Below are 17,554 nucleotides of genomic sequence, written 5' to 3' on the forward strand. Positions count from 1 at the left end.
CAGTTCATCGCGCAACTTCCCAAAGGGACCGCGGAGTGGGTCCAGTGCCATCGCCTGGCTTCGCTGGATCAGGCCATCGAGTTGGCGGAGGATCATTTGGCGGCTGTTCCCACGGCAGGATCACAGATCCCCTCTTCGCTTCTCTCCTCTCTCTCTCTCTTCCCCCTCATGTCTCGTCCTCGCCCTGTTCCCCCACCGTGGAGGCGGGAGCCAGCTCCCTCACAGCCGGCCCGCTGCGCCCGCAGTGCCCTCCCATTTCCCGCTTCCGTGTCTGTCTCTCCACCCCCCTCAGGTGAGTGAGCCCCAGAGCACCGGTGCAGAGAGGGAGCCCGGGCTGGTTTGTTGGCGCTGCGGGGAGCCGGGGCACCTCCGGCATCAGTGCTTGGCAAAGGAGGTGGGCATGGTGGTCCAGATCACCGACGCACCAGGAACCACCCTCGATCGGGCCGAAGCATATCGCATACCGGTGAGTGTCCAAGGGGATACATATCAGGCTTTGGTGGACTCTGGCTGTAATCAGACCTCAATCCACCAAAGCCTGGTGCAAGATGAGGCATTGGGGGGAGCACAATTGGTGAAGGTGTTGTGTGTGCACGGGGATGTTCACAACTACCCTTTAGTGTCGGTCCACATTCTATTTCGAGGGGAGAAATTTAGTGTAAAGGCGGTGGTTAATCCTCGCCTTACCCACTCTATAATTTTGGGGACTGATTGGCCAGGATTTGGGGAGTTAATGACTCATTTAGTGAAGAGTGGGTCCTGCCGTAGTTCAGCAGTGGGAGATCCTGGTGTGACATTGGCGGGAGCAGCTGTCGCAGAGCCGTCTACGTCATCTCCGTGTCAGAGTGAGGAGCAGCAGGCTCCTTCTCCCTCTCTCGGGGAATCCCTCGTGGATTTCCCGTTAGAGCAGTCGCGAGACAAGACTCTGAGGCATGCGTTTCACCAAGTGAGAATAATCGATGGTCAAATGCTCCAGCCAAATGCCAACCCGTCCTTCCCCTATTTATCTATTATGAAAGATAGATTATACCGAGTGACGCAGGACACTCAGACTAAAGAGCAGATCACACAGCTTTTGATCCCAAAGAGCCACCGGGAATTGGTATTTCAGGCAGCTCACTTTAATCCCATGGCTGGACACTTGGGGCAGGATAAGACACTAGCCTGAATAATGGCCCGATTCTAGTGGCCAGGGATTTGCGGCGATGTCCGTAGGTGGTGTACGGCGTGCCGCGAATGCCAGTTAGTAAATCCAGCGGCCATTCCAAAAGCGCCTTTGCGCCCTCTACCATTAATCGAGACCCCATTCGAAAGAATTGGGATGGATCTCTTTGGGCCATTAGATCGGTCAACACGAGGGTATCGCTTTATTTTAGTCCTGGTGGACTATGCAATGCGATACCCAGAAGCAGTGCCTCTTTGCAATATCTCAGCACGCAGTATTGTGGAAGCACTCTTCCACGTCATCTCCTGAGTCGGAATCCCCAAAGAGATTCTGACTGATCAAGGTACTTCGTTTATGTCACGCACACTGAGCAAACTGTATGGGTTATTGGGAATTAAGTCGATCCACACCAGCATTTCTCACCCACAAACGGACGGTTTAGTTGAAAGGTTCAACCGCACACTCAAGAATATAATTAAAAAATTCGTAAGCAAGGACGCACGCAATTGGGATAAATGACTCGAACCCCGGTTATTCGCAGTGCGAGTAGTCCCCCAAGCCTCCATGGGGCTCTCCCCGTTCTAATTATTATATGGGCGTAAGCCGTGCGGCATCTTAGATGTACTGCGGGAAAATTGGGAGGAGGGACCTTCACTGAGCAAAAGTTAAATCCAATACTTTATTGACCTGCGTGCAAAACTCCACACACTCACACACCTAACCTAGGAGAATTTGCAGCAGGCCCAAGAACGGCAAATCTGCCTGTACGACAGGGGTATGCGCCTTAGGGAGTTCGCACCGGGAGATAAAGTACTCGTACTGTTGCCCACGTCGAGCTCCAAATTGATCGCCAAGTGGCAAGGACCCTTTGAGGTCACACGGCGAGTCGGGGACATTGACTATGAGGTGAGGCGAACGGACAGGGGTGGGGTGCTACAGATTTACCACCTCAATCTATTCAAACTCTGGAACGAGGAGGTCCCCGTGGCGTTGGTGTCGGTTCTGGAGAAGGCGGACCTGGGGCCGGAGGTTCAAAAGGGAACATTGACATCGCGTACCTCTCCAGTCCCCTGTGGAGACTACCTCTCCCTGACCCAACTCACGGAGGTTGCCCAGTTGCAGACCAAATTTTTGGACGTGTTCTCGCCCCTGCCCGGCCGCACCCGCCTCATAGAACACCACATTGAGACGCCCTCGGGGGTGGTAGTGCGCAGCCGCCCTTACAGGCTACCCGAACACAAAAAAAGGTGGTTCGGGAAGAACTCGAGGCCATACTCGAAATGGGCATCGTCGAGGAGTCCAACAGTGACTGGAGCAGCCCAGTGGTCTTGGTTCCCAAGCCCGATGGGTCAGTCCGGTTCTGTGTGGACTATAGGAAAGTCAACACGGTGTCTAAATTTGATGCGTACCCAATGCCTTGTATTGATGAGTTGCTGGATCGACTAGGCATGGCTCGCTTTTATTCAACACTGGATTTGACACAGGGATATTGGCAGATCCCCTTGACTCCACTATCCCGAGAAAAAACGGCCTTTTTCCACACCGTTTGGCTTACACCAATTCGTCACACTTCCTTTTGGGCTGTTTGGGGCGCCCGCTACGTTTCAGCAGCTTATGGACAGGGTTCTCCGCCCCCACGCCACCTATGTGGTCGCATACGTGGATGATATTATAATCTATAGTAATAACTGGCTGCGGCGTCTACAACACCTGAGGGCCGTCCTTGGGTCGCTGAGGCGAGCGGGTCTCATGGCCAACCCGAAGAAGTGTGCGATTGGGCGGGTAGAAGTACGGTATCTGGGCTTCCACTTGGGCAATTGGCAGGTGCGTCCCCAAATTAATAAGATGGCAGCGATTGCGGCCTGCCCGAGGCCCAAGACCAGAAAGGGGGTGAGACAGTTCCTGGGGCTGGCTGGCTATTATCGTAGGTTTATACCTAATTATTCGGACGTCACCAGCCCGCTGACTGATCTCACTAAAAAGGGGTCACCAGATCTGGTCCAGTGGACGGAGCAATGCCAGCGGGCTTTCTCTGAGGTGAAGGCTGCACTGTGTGGGGGGCCACTGTTACACTCCCCTGACTTTTCTCTCCCCTTTATGTTGCAGACGGACGCGTCGGACAGAGGGCTGGGGGCTCTTTTGTCCCAGGAGGTGGAGGGGGAGGATCGCCCCATGCTGTACATCAGCAGGAAGCTGTCAGTGCGTGAGGGGTGCTACAGCACAATAGAGAAGGAGTGCCTCGCCATCAAGTGGGCGGTCCTCGTCCTCCGCTACTACCTGCTGGGACGCCCTTTCACCCTCTGATCGGACCACGCGCCCCTCCAGTGGCTCCACCACATGAAGGATGCCAACATGCGGATCACCCGTTGGTATCTGGCACTCCAGCCCTTTAACTTCAAGGTGATCCACAGGCCGGGGGTGCAGATGGTCGTGGCGGACTTCCTCTCCCGTCGGGGGGGGGGGGGGGGGGGGGAGTCGGCTGCAGGCTGGACGGCTGCCCAGCCTGAGTCAGGCGGTGGGGGTATGTGGCAGCGGGGGCGTGGTCAAGCATCAGTCTGTGACTGGAGGGCGGAGTCAGGGAAGGTAAGTGGCAGAATCACTGCACCTGACGTCAATTAACCTGTGTTTGTGTGTCTTCCCCAGTGACCGTGCCCTAGACGATTAATGTGTGTGCGTGTGTCTGGGTGACTGGGAGTTGTGTGTGTGTGACTGAAAAGTAACACAATAAAGAGTTCTGACAACTCAGTTCTGGTCTGCCGTACTTCTGTGCTCCACCCACCTGCTCAAAGTCTTACAATGACCTATTGCCAATTGACCTAATGAGTTGCAATTTGGTCCTCCAGCTGTTCCTTTTTTGTACCTTTAACTTTTCCAGCCTCTTATTGCCCCTGTCCCAACTTTTTTGAGATGTGTTGCTGTCATGAAATTTCAAATGAGCCAATATTTGGCATGAAATTTCAAAATGTCTCACTTTCGACATTTGATATGTTGTCTATGTTCTATTGTGAATACAATATCAGTTTTTGAGATTTGTAAATTATTGCATTCCGTTTTTATTTACAATTTGTACTTTGTCCCAACTTTTTTGGAATCGGGGTTGTATATTATATAAAAGAAAGCCAGTGAATGACATACAATGCAATAAAAGATTTTATCGATGAGACCTTTTCGATGTGAGTCACTAAATTTTTTGGAGACCATTCTATTAATATTGTTTGAGAAAGATGTTTAAAACATTGTTGCTATTTGTGTGTACCTGTAAATAGTCCACTGAGGATCATTCTCAGTGTGGGTATCAAGTGTGGGTACTCCTCTCTTAACAGGCGGAACAGGTGAATCATTGAGTTCTACTCCCTCACAGCGGAGTTTATGAATAGTTGCCTAAGACACACAAAACAATGTAATTAAAACTAGTGGCAGAGAGCATATATTGTACAACCAAGGAAGTCTTAAGATCATAACCTGTGTTTATGGTGTTAAGAAAAGTGGGATCAGATATGGCAGATATGGTGGGTTCAGATATGGATGGAAATCATATTAAATCATCATTCAAAAATAGTGTTACAGTAAAATAAAAAATTCAAATCCAGATATAACACACTGTAGCCATGAAATACCTGAGACATTACCCAAAGTGTGTCTCTAACCTACACTTTGATTTTTACATTGGGCTGGTGATGAGGAGCAGTGACTGTGGGCTGCGCTCAAACACAAAGCAATAAAGTATCAAAGTGAAGTGAGTCAATTAGACAGATGGAAATTAAATCCATGTGCTTCTTACACCTGGCATCTTCATCAAATTAGCGGGATGCCTTTTGAAAATACCAACCTCTCAGAACATCAAGGAAACGTTTTGACAGAGAACAAAGAGAAACTACTATCAAAGAAGAAGGCCGTGACAGGCTTTTTTTTTCTTTTTTTTTTTGTTAAGATCATTAATTTTCTTTTTTCTCTCAGTTTTCTCAAATGTCTCGAGACTTGGCTGCAGACCCATGCCTAGGGATCCTGGGCAGCGTTAATAATGCCATCCCAAACTCCTGTCAGCTCGTTCTTTAGTTCAGACCTTTACTGCTTTATATTTGCAGTTAATACACAGAATTAACTTGGTCTTGATTGTAGAATGTCATTATATAATCTTATTATATGCGAAAAATATTTTCAGCCGATGTACCAAAATACAAATCATCTTGCCTTTCTCAGGTGCCTGATGTTGCCCTTTTCACACGTTAATTTTTACAGAGAAATTCAATGGTAAATAATCAGGAAGGGATTAAAAGTAAATGTGATCCACTGCTAAATTCCTAGGAACACTGATTAGGGGATGAGTATAATTCCCAGAAAAAAGGAGGGTTTATGTATGAACAGAAGGCAATTCATTACCAGGAAAGATGATGACTTCTTAATGTTTCCTTGTTCTATGATGGATTGACACCTTCTGAGACAGGTGATATATTTTACTGTCATTATCGTCATTGCTACTAGTATTGCTATTGATATTTGTGCCATTATTATGTATTGGTAGTTCTACTGTTATTGTCAATATTAAACTTGTTATTATTACTATTTCTCCATTTATTATATGGTGTTAACTATATTGTTAATTTTCATATTAGCATTGGTATTTTTTTTCTGTTGTATTATCCATTGCGACCCTGTAGAACAGGATAAAGCGGCTAGAGATAATGAGATCAGATGAGATTATCCATTGTTATGTATACTTTATGGCCGTCCACATCGCGAGCGATGAACCGCTTTCTGCTTGGAGCATCTATCATGCAGAAATGACATATAGACTTCCCCAGAAGCTTGGCATGTGTTATTCAGCGCTGTATGACACTTGGACCTGTCACTAGCAATTGCTTCCCAACTATCCAAGTTGATATCAAAGGCTTTAAGGTTCCTTTTGAGGACATCCTTGAAATGGAGGCGGGGACAACCTTGTTGGTGGGGGCATTAGCCAGCTCGCCATACAGCAAGGTTTTATGGAGACAAGTATCATCCATTCATGACAAGCCCAGCAGAGATGACACTGACACAGGATGGTGTAAAGGTGACTGGAACCTGTTGTCTCGAGCACAACTGTGTTTGGGACAGTCCTGCCAACATACACGGAGTATGGATCGAAGGCAGCGAAAATGGAATGCGTTTAGATGATGTTCATGCCTACAGTATGTCATCCAAGTCTCATTTGCATTCAGAAGGATACTAAGTACACAAGCATGGTAAAAAACAAGCTTTGAGGAGCAATGAGAGATTCTTATTGTTCCAGACGTGCTTACTTACGTTGCCAAACATCATGTATATCAAGCTCTGGATCAAGGCAGTTTGTGTTAGAGACTGTGGAACCCAGATATGTGAATTTGTCCACCAGATGGACTCAGATGGCTGCAGTGTTGCAGGTTGAGCAAAGACAACTGTCTTTTTCAATCTGATCCTCATGACAAACTCCTCACATGCAGATGCAAATGAGATGCTATAGGCCTTCCTCTGAGGGTGCCATGAAGGCAGCGTCATCTACATAAAGCCACTCTTGTATCAGTATTTGTCAAATCTTGGTCTTGGCCCACCTGCATTACTGCATCAATGTAGCTTGGCATGGAGGCAATTAGCCTGTGGCACTGCTGAGGTGTTATTGAAGTTCAGATTGCTTTGATAGTGGCCTTCAGCTCATCTGTATTTTTGGGTCGGGTGTTTCTCATCTTCCTCTTGACAATACCCCGTAGATTCTCTATTATCACCATTCTCTATGGGGTTCAGGTCAGGCGAGTTGACTGGCCAATCAAGCACAGTAATATCATAGTCAACAAACCATTTGGTAATAGTTTTGGTACTGTGGACAGGTGCTAAGTCCTGCTGGAAAAGGAAATTGGCATCTCCATAAAGCCTGTCAGCATATGGAAGCATGAAGTGTTCTAAAATTTCTTGACAGGTGCATTGACTTTGGACTTGATAAAATACAGTGGACCAACACCAGCAGATGACATGGCACCCCAAATCATCACAGACTGCGGAAACGTCATATTGGACTTCAAACACCTTGGATTCTGTGCCTCTCTACTCTTCCTCCAGACTCTAGGACCATGATTTCCAAATTAAATGCAAAATTTACTTACATGTGAAAAGAGGACTTTGGACCACTGAGCAACACTCCAATTCTTTCTCTCCTTAGCCCAGGTAAGATGCTTTTGACATTGTCTCTGATTCAGGAGTGGCTTGATATTAGGAATGTGGCAGTTGTAGCCCCTTTCCTGAAGACGTCCGTGCGTGGTGGCTCTTAACAATCCTCTCAAGCCCCTGTTGCTTGTGCACCTTTTCAACCAGTCTTTTCAGCAATGAGTTGAAACACTGGAACTTCTTCAAACAATTGGATTTTATACAATTGTGTATCGCCTGCTTGACTGCCTGCTATCTACCCCTTTGCTTGCCTACCTACTTGCTTGCTTACCTGCATGCCTGCCATCATTGAACACAGGTATGAGTCACAGCCAGAAACAATGTTTAGGATAAACACACAAACAACTACAACAACATTAAAAATTGTGGCCTTTCTTTTTAACCACTACATTAACAAATGAAGCTGACCAGACAAAACAAGAAATATCTTGGGTTTATACTGTCGGCAATGAAATACAAGTCAAAGTATTTTGACTGCTTTCTTTTTTTCTTGCATTTTCCATATTGTCCCAATTTTTTTGAATTTGGGGTGGTAGATACTTTGACAATATTGTGCTGTCTATGGTCATACCAATTAAGCTATTTGAACTGAGCTGAGTGAAGCAACAACAGCAAGAAATCAAAAAGTTTACAAAGAAAAACACTTGAAATATCTGGTAATTGGAGTGATTCAGAAACTAGCTGCTGGCCAGTCATGTCAATTTTTGTCAACTCATTGGCGCAGGACTAGGCAATCATGGCAGACGTCAAGCAAAAAGTTGCAGGTGTTGAACATTTTGAAATGTAAGTTCCATTAAGTCTGTTGTATGTGGGACTTGTTATATGTTGTGTGTAACAGAAATTTATGTACAGAAAGGCAAATGCAAATGTATGCATTCTGGTTTAATACCACTCGAAGGCTAAAAGTTAAACATGAACATCATTGCCAAAGATATGTTCCTGGGTTCTGAGTGTCTATTCTACCTCAGCATTAATGAAGTGGACCTCAGCCAGCAGGCGCAGCAGCTCTCGTGCTCCACTCTCTTCTTTGTAGATTTGTTTACCTGGGGTCACTAGAACACACACACACACACACACACACACACACACACACACACACACACACACATAACCCAGGTGCCTTTTTAATTGGCACCAGTTATTCATCTTAGCAAGAATTCAAGCTAATTTCCCTATCCTGTCTGCAGTAACAATCAATGAATCATACACAGTGTAATGACTGCCATTAATCAATTAGCCCTGGAAGGTCCAATATAATGGGAGTGCCAAATATTGGTCCACAAGTTTATATATTTAAAATGTTTTGCATATAGTTCAGTCTAGTGTTAATCTGTTCAAATGAACCAGTGACAGAACCCATACTGATTCCCATAGAAAGCATAATAAGATGAATATTATAGATCACTTACATTCAATTTTCCATCTCTTGTCATCATAAAGCAGACAGAAGCGGCAAGCTGCCCTGCACACATCCCACAACTCCTGTTTCCGTGCAGTCTTGACTAGGGACGCCCACAGCCTCATCCTGACACAGAGACAAGCAGGAATACAAGACAATATGATGATAAATGAGAAACTTTATCAACACTGGAGCAACGCTAGATCGTGGTTTAGTGTGGTTTTATGCTTTTCTGGCGCTACCCCAGGGATGACACTCTGGATGGGCTGTCAGTCCATTATAGGACACCACACACACACACACACACACACATTCACACACTCAATTATGCCTTAAGGCACTTTAGAATCAATCCACCCACAAGTATTTATTTATTAATTTATCAATACATTTATTTATTTATTTATTCATTCATTCTTTTTTTTTGGGGGGGGGGTGATAGGAAACGTAGAACCCAGATGAAGCCATATCACAGGGAGAACATGCAAAAAAATTTTATATTTAAGTACAAACCCCATTTCCAGAAAAGTTGGACTATTTTCCAAAATGCAATAAAAACAAAAATCTGTGATTTGTTAATTCAAATGAACCTTTATTTAACTGACAAAAGTATAAAGAAAAATTTTTTGGTAGTTTTACTAACCAACTTAATTGTATTTTAAGAAACCTTTATTCGTCACATGCACACTTCAAGCACAGTGAAATTCATCCTGTGCATTTAACCCATCTGAAGCAGTGAACACACACACTCAGAGCAGTGGGCAGCCACACCAGAGCACCCAGGGAGCAGTCAGGGGTTAGGTACCTTACTCAAGGGCACCTCAACCCAAGGCCGCCCCACATCAACCTAACTGCGTGTCTTTGGATTGTGGGGGAAACTGGAGCACCCAGAGGAAACCCACACAGACACAGGGAGAACATGCAAACTCCACACAGAAAGGCCCTCACCGGCTCCTGGGTTTGAACCTGGAACCTTCTTGCTGTGAGGCGACCGTGCTAACCACTTACACCACCGTGCCGCCTATATTTTTGTAAATATAAACAAAGTTAGAAGTTGATGCCTGCAACACACTCAAAAAAAGTTGGGACAGAGGCAAAATAAGACTGAAGCTTATAGGACGTAGCACTATTTTGGAAGATTCCACAACAAGCAAGTTAATTGGGAACAGGTGAGGATATTACGATTGAGTATAAAAGGAGCATGCACCAAAGGCTCAGTCTTTGCAAGCAAGGATGTGTCGTGGCTCACCCCTTTGTGCCAAAACTTGTGAAAAAATTGTTAGTCAATTCATAAAGAACATTTCTCAATGCAAGATTGCAGATAATTTGATGGTGTTCGTCCTTCGGGGTTGAAGATGACCATGACTTCAATTTGGTGGGTGCTGGTGGTGGGTGACTGATGAGGCCAATCTGGGCTTTGAAGGTACGCCTGCATGTTGACATTCCACGTGCCAAGGTTGGGTACCTTCACTATCTTTTTGTTGTATTTTGACCACTGAGTGGGAACTCATCATCATCCTTCCATGCAAAATCACACATCAGCATTCATGTATGCCTGCAATTATACCACGACTGAAAAAGGTGCTCAAGTCAGTGCAGGCATCTGACTTGAAGAGCTGCTAGAAAGGTTTGTACATTGATTCAAAAAAATGTTGTTAATGAATATTAAAATGAATCTGTTCCATGTCAGTTTAAAATGAGACCTGCTACTGACATATCCAATAAATTTTAAACACATTTTAATGTTATTATTTTATAGGAGTAACTGGATTTGAATATTCTCTCATTTCAGGCTCATGTATTCATTGTGGAGTTGATAAAGCAGACCATTATGAAGTTTTAATGTTGCATTTGTATGATGAAACATTGGGCAGTGGTGGATGAACAAAGATGAAAAACACCTCAAAAAGTATTAATACTGTATTTATTTTATTTTCATGAAATCCTGCAATCATGCATATAATTATAAGCCATTTTTAAGCATCATAACTCAATTTGATATTTAGTAACACCAAATTGTTTGTACCGTATGTACCAATTTAATATGGTTCTGAAAGAAAAAAAATCCAACCATTCTACCACAAACAGACTAGATGAGGCAAAGACAAAAGCAGAATCCAAAATACAAAATGCGAATTGAGAACCAGAATAACAATACTACAAAGACAAAGGCTCGATAAGGTCACACTGAATGCAATACTTCGCCAAGTCTGTTAGATCGTAGCATCCTTATAAGTGCGTGCAGACTGCAGTCTAATCCAGGACAGGTGTATGTAATTAGTCCTTGAGGTGCGCACTGCTCAGAGCGTGAATGCGTGCAAGTGAAAGTTTGAGGCGCACTGCATGCAGATGCAACAAATATTGTGAAAAGATTCAGGAAATTCAGAGACATCTCAGTGCGTAAAGGGCAAGGTTGGAAACCACTGCTGAATGAACCTTTGAGCCCTCAGGTGGTAGTGCCTGAGAAACTGTCATGCTAATGTAACAAATATAGCCACATGGGCTTGGGAGTACTTTGGAAAACTATTGTCACTTAACACAGTCCACCGCTGCATCCAGAAATGCAACCTGAAACTGTATTACACAAGTAGGAAGTAATTCATCAATTCTATGCAGAAGCGCCACCGATTTCTCTGAACTGGAACTCATCTCAGATAAACTGAAAGACAATGGAAATGTTGCTGTGGTCAGATTAGTACATATTTCAGCTTGTTTTCGGAAAAACCAGATGCCAAGTTCTCCGTGCCGAAGGTGAACGTGACCATCCAGTTTTGCCCCTTTTCCACCAAAGCAGTTCCAGGGCTGGTTCGGGGCCAGTGCTTAGTTTGGAACCAGGTTTTCTGTTTCCACTGACAAAGAACTGGCTCTGGGGCCAGAAAAACTGGTTCCAGGCTAGCACCAACTCTCTGCTGGGCCAGAGGAAAGAACCGCTTACGTCAGCGGGGGGGGCAGAGTTGTTAAGACCAACAACAATAACAAGACTGCGAAAGATCGACATTTTTAAGCGACGAGAAACAGCAGCTGTACAAACGCGAAGTCATCCATTATTATTGTTGTTGTTGTTGCTACTGCTGCTTCTTCCATGTTGTTTTTGCTTCGATATTCGCGCCAAGGTTTATGCAAACGTAGAGACGTAACTGACGTATGCAGCGACGTAACTGACGTATACAACAACGTAATGACGTGGCTTCCCTTAGCACCGCGAGCTATGGAAAAGCAAACTGGTTCTCAGCTGGCTCGCAAGTTGAACGAGTTGTGAACCAGCACCAGCACTGGCCCCAAATCAGCCCTGGAACTGATTTGGTGGAAAAGGGGTATTTGTTATCAGAGAAAGGTGCAAAAACCAGCATCTGTAATGGTATGGGGGCATCAGTGCCCACAGTATGCATGAGTTGTATGTGTGTGAAGGTACCGTTGATGTGGAGGTGTATATTGGGATTTTAGAGAGACATATGTTGCCATCAATGCAACATCTCTTCCCAAGAAATCCATGCTTATTTCAGCAGGACAAGGCCAGGCCTCATTCTGCATGGGCTACAACAGCCTGGTTTGTAGACATAGAGTGTATGTGCTTGACTGGCCTGCTGCCAGTCCAGATCTATCTCATATTGAGAATATATGGCACATCATGAAGAGGAGGATCAGACAACAACATCCATGGACTTTTGAGCACCTGAAGTCTTGTATCAAGCAAGAATGGACAAAAATTCCAGTTGCAAAACTGCAACACTTAGTATCTTCAGTTCCCATATGATCAAAAAGTGTTATTAAAAGGAAAGGTGATGTAATACAATAGCAATAATGCCTCTGTCCCAACTTTTTCTGAGTGTGTTGCAGGCATTAAATTCTAACTTCGTTGATATTTACAAACTACAATTAAGTTGGTCAGTAAAATTACTGAAAATCTTTTCTTTGTACTTTTGTCAGTTAGATAAAGGTTCACATGAATACAGCAAAGTTTTGTTTTTATTGCTTTTTGCAAAATATCCCAATTTTTCTGGAAATGGAGTTTGTACATCGAATATCGATTGACTAAGCTAATGTTTCTGTACAGTCAAGATTTATTTTTTGACTATCCATGTGATTAAAAAAAACTGTTCATATAAATGAGCACTTTAATTATCTTTTGCAAAAAATTAACAGAACTTGTATACAAGAACAACAATGTGCTGCTAGTAGCATTATTGTTTTTCAAATTTAGAATTCCCACAATACACCCACTCACACTAAACCTGACATGTGAACTTTGCACAGACAAATAAAAATGGAAATCATTCTACCTTTTTAAGTTTTTTTTCCAGTTAGTTTAGAGGCAGTATTTTTTTTTTTGCTAAGTTGCATCTTATATTATTTTAACTTGTAAAAAAGCTTTATTATAGTTTTAATTTTTGTGTACGTTAACTGTAATAACCTTTTTATAAACATGCATATTTAGTTAAGCATCTAGATTAGGCTACAATAAATAATTAGTGCTTTCTAGACCAAGCTACTTTTAACGGTATGTTCTTTCTCTCTGAATAGAACTGGTTCTGGTGTTGGCCCTCTTAATGAGCTCCTCATGGATTCCTGTGAATCACAGAGTGCAGTCTCACATGTTCTCATCACATGGTCCATGAAACTTTTTGCAACACTCTTATGATGTTCCAACTTAAGAACATAGATCCGACTATAACTCAAATTTCACACTGATATCTGACATTCTGAGAGTAAATTTGTATGGAAAGACATAAGCTCAAGTATCCCTATACCTCTCACGGTCATCTGTGTCTCTCGTCAGCCTGGCAAGATGACATTCTACTTTTTGTACACAGGTCCTGTAGTGCTTGGCCTTAGCAGCAAGTTGCTCCACATTGTCTTGTAGTCGGCTACCTGACATTAAATATTAAACATACAAAAGAAAACAAAGTAAGAAAGTAGTATCAGCCAAACTGTATAGAAGAAAATTATTTAAAAGATGCAGAACCAAATAATCTGAGAAACACAGCCAAGTAACGAATAAAAGCATATGGGTGTGCTATTATAGGAAAATATTCAATAACGAGGTGATGTGATGCAGTTACCATGTCACAGAGCATGTCAAAGAGTGTTTTATTCGTCTTATACCACAGCATGTTGTTAATTCTATTTTTATGTATTAAAGAATGCAAAATCATTCCTTTCGTCTATTTTTAGTCACCGTGCCCTCATGAAATCTCTCTCATGAAATGCAGTTTGTTACATAACTGTGAATGCACAAAATGCAAAGCCCTCTGTCCTGAAGATTTTTCTGTGTTGGAAAATGAATCTATATAACTATACTGAATACAAAACTGATTTTGTTTGGTTCAAAATTATGTTTATGTGCTTGCAAACTTCAGCCTACACAGATACTGTGTATTATCACTGTCAAACACTAGCATAGGATGAGGAAACATCATTCAGAGGTATCCATTTGCCACAGAGCTGTGATATAGAGTGAATGTGTGGTGGTGGGGAGGAAGTGCCAATAGCAATATGAATGGTGCCCCACATAAGCATCTGTAAAGTGCTTGTTAACTGCTGTGTGTACTACCACCCAGTCATCCAATGCCTAAACATCAAAAGCTAAACATATTGACACAATAATACCTTTTGCTGTGCTGTCTGCATCCAGGACCATCTGGAAGGTGTCAGGTGCCAAAGCAATACCAGCACTAACCAGCACAGGGTGCCACTTTTTCGCTGGTTCATCACCCAGCCACTCTTTTGTCTTCAAATGAAAAAAAAAAAAAAAAAACACTACTTCCTAACAATGGTGAAAATTCTAGCATTAATTGTATTGCTTGCTCCTTACGGTTCAACATATCTACATTGAAACCCAAGATAGGAAAGCATAGGACTAATAATCTGTGTAGCACGCAAGTGATCAGACCTGTTGGATAAGCATGGCTGCCTGGTCCTCTGGACGTGTGGGACTGCTATAAAGTTTGCTGCGCAGTTGAAGGAGGTGAAGGGAGAAGGACAGACGCTGTTGGAACAGGCCGCTCTCATCCAGGTCCAGTGCTGCCTGGAGGTGTTGTACTGCAGACTCCAACTTTTCTGCTTCCTCCTCTATAGCAGCCAGCTCAGCATGGATATGACATCGCATGTCCAGAAACATGCTAGTGACACACAAAGAAAATGTACATTTAAGAAATACTGAATAAGTATTTACTACATTATTTTCAAATAATCTTACTTACACTGATTGAAAAGAGGCATGAATAGTATAATGGAATTAAAATATGTATAAGCAACAGGTCTCCTCACACAAACATACACACCTATTGATGTTTTCTAGGGCTTGTGAGAGTGTGAGCAGAGGGCTTTTAAGGCTCTTCCGAAGATTATGCTGGAGCAGAGGTAAGCAGCTGTTCCACAGAGCAGCACACACATTCTGCGTCACCTGAGCATCTCCCTCTCTGACTGCCCTGAGGAGCAATGCTTCCAAGCTGCTTACTACACTTAACTGCACCTGAGAACAGAAAACACATCCAGGTTGAACAATCCATGGTACATACAGATTATCCGTGTGCATTTGAAAGCACCTGCTGAAGCCTGAATTCACTTACTACATTAAAAAAATAACCATTTTGATCAAATTGTAGTGACCAAAGCTTATCAGTTCAAACCTCCAAAAACCTACACAACCACACAGGATTATTTATTTGTTTAAATAAAATATAGTCAGTTTTCACAAGTCTTTTATGCTATGTATGCATGATATTAAAACTCAGAATAAAGCTTCTTTTCTTTGTTTATTATAGTATGTCGCTTATAATGTATTTAATCTGAGTATGACTTTGAGTCATGCTTGCAAAATTAATCTCAGTCAGCTTGGTCACGTGATGAAAGGAGCGCATCTGTGGGAGTGTAGGGAGGAAAGAAACACAGGGAAAAGGGAAGAGATGAAGAAGGGGAGGAATGGAAAGAGGGACAAAGGGAAGAATTCTGGATGTTATCAGAGAGTTTCGAGCAACCTGAAGCAGAGTACAGCAGTGAAATGTACTTATAGTTCAGTTCTAATTACATTTATGAATTGCTTCCTGATATCAGACAGGTACCGTACATTACCAAAAAAAAAAGAAAAGAAAATATTAATTTGTCCTTCCAAGAACAACTGTTTGTGAATATGAACGCTTTTTCCATTGGAATATCACAGATGTTAATTATAAAACCACTATGAATTATCACCGCACAAAGCTAATGCATTAACCAAGCTGCACGAAATAAAATCAAATACTAGTACCTTCACACTGCTTTTGGTGTAGTCATCAATGTTGCCATTTTGTTGACCAAGGGCCAGTTCACATTCAACACACTCCACCATGATACGCTGTCCAACAGTCTGCGTTAAAAAAAAAGCACAATCTTGTTCTTTACTTCACTGAAATTAGATGTAATAAGTAACTCTTTAAGGAAATTACAAAGACTAAGGTGCACTCAGTCCACTCACAGTGTCATCCATGTCCTTTAGCTGCTTTACACATTCCTCAGCCATGAAATACTCTTTCAACTGTAGAGAGAGAAAGGCCAGCTCCAAAAGGAGCTCAATCCTGCCATAAAGTTATTGATCACTACAGCATACTCATATTACCATGTATACATTTTCATGTGTTTACACTACTCATGTCATAGGCTATCAGATTTACCTGTCAGACAATGGGATATGAGGATGGTAATCAGTATCAGGGTTATAACAGTTAGAGGCAGGTGATTGGGTCTGGGATGAATGAGTCAGTAGGAGAAAAATCTCCCTCAGTTCACCAGATTCTTTTCTGTCTTCATTCACAGCCATGCTGGAAACAGCAGAAATATACACTAACAATCCAGTACATCATTTACCTCCATTCGTTTTGAGTGTGAAATGATGCAGTAACTGCAGGGTTATAGTCAGATTTACAGTCATAAGCAGTGACCTGCAGGGGCCAAGCTCCATGTGCTTAGAACAGTAAAACAACTGTAGATGGACATACTATTAAAATTTGGTGATGGTAGCTTAATATTAAAACTGTGAAGTGTGTGCTGCAATGTGATTAGCTGAAGAGCCCCATTTTTTTTTAAGTAACCTGCTCAACAGTAGAAATCCATTACCAGATTAGTACAACAATGCAGTACAACAAATTTTAGCTTCATAGGACTTACATCCTGAGAAACAGTTATTTGAATCTAAAAAGCAAAGAACATTTCATCTTTGTATATCAGATGGTTGAGGAGATACATGCATTTTCTAGTTATAGTGCCCTATGGACCAACTGCTATGGAATTTGAAGGGTGGCCAGAGAGTGTCCTACTGACCATATATTTATTGAGAAATTGATAGAAATTTGACTTTGCAATCAGGAAATATGGTTATTTAAGTGTACACATGCAATAGCCTAAAATTTCACTGACGTGTAGTAGCTAAACGGTTTGGCCAATCAAAACTGTTTCAGTATGTTTTTGTCAGCAATCTCTCCAGTTGACAGAATTAATATTTTATGCTGATCAGATAAACAGCTTAGGACTAGTGTGAAAAATGTTTTTTAAAGAAAATTAAAAAAAAATAATTAAACCATATGGCGAGAAGATACAGGAGGACTGAGGAATTCTGCCAATAAAACACATTTTACTCTGTTCCTACATTTGTGAAGATATAAACCAAAAGGTAAATTCATTTATTATATCCCCCCTTCTGGTGGGCATGGGTAATTTCATTTGCTTCCGTAGTGGGTGGAATATGAGACCTAACTAACAAATTTGGGGCGATATTTCAATGATAAAGTAAATTTGAAGCAAATTTGGCTTCTGACCACATTTCATGTCTGTAAGACCTATGG

At 42.6% G+C, this 17,554-nt stretch overlaps 1 protein-coding gene across 1 annotated transcript in view; it reads right to left on the reverse strand.

Annotated features, from left to right (window-relative positions):
• LOC132888892 (cilia- and flagella-associated protein 46) overlaps window positions 1-17,554 on the reverse strand; it is a 251,873-nt gene that overhangs the window by 187,779 nt on the left and 46,540 nt on the right. The window contains exons 8-17 of the mRNA XM_060924987.1: window positions 16,388-16,534; window positions 16,192-16,291; window positions 15,985-16,083; window positions 15,020-15,210; window positions 14,629-14,857; window positions 14,346-14,466; window positions 13,487-13,607; window positions 8,749-8,864; window positions 8,303-8,382; window positions 4,422-4,546 (exon numbers count right to left, since the gene is read on the reverse strand). Of these exons, the coding sequence (XP_060780970.1) occupies window positions 4,422-4,546; window positions 8,303-8,382; window positions 8,749-8,864; window positions 13,487-13,607; window positions 14,346-14,466; window positions 14,629-14,857; window positions 15,020-15,210; window positions 15,985-16,083; window positions 16,192-16,291; window positions 16,388-16,534 (1,329 nt within the window). The remainder of the gene's footprint in view (window positions 1-4,421; window positions 4,547-8,302; window positions 8,383-8,748; window positions 8,865-13,486; window positions 13,608-14,345; window positions 14,467-14,628; window positions 14,858-15,019; window positions 15,211-15,984; window positions 16,084-16,191; window positions 16,292-16,387; window positions 16,535-17,554) is intronic.

The sequence above is a fragment of the Neoarius graeffei genome, chromosome 7 (genome assembly GCF_027579695.1).
Source record: "Neoarius graeffei isolate fNeoGra1 chromosome 7, fNeoGra1.pri, whole genome shotgun sequence".
NCBI lineage: Eukaryota > Metazoa > Chordata > Actinopteri > Siluriformes > Ariidae > Neoarius > Neoarius graeffei.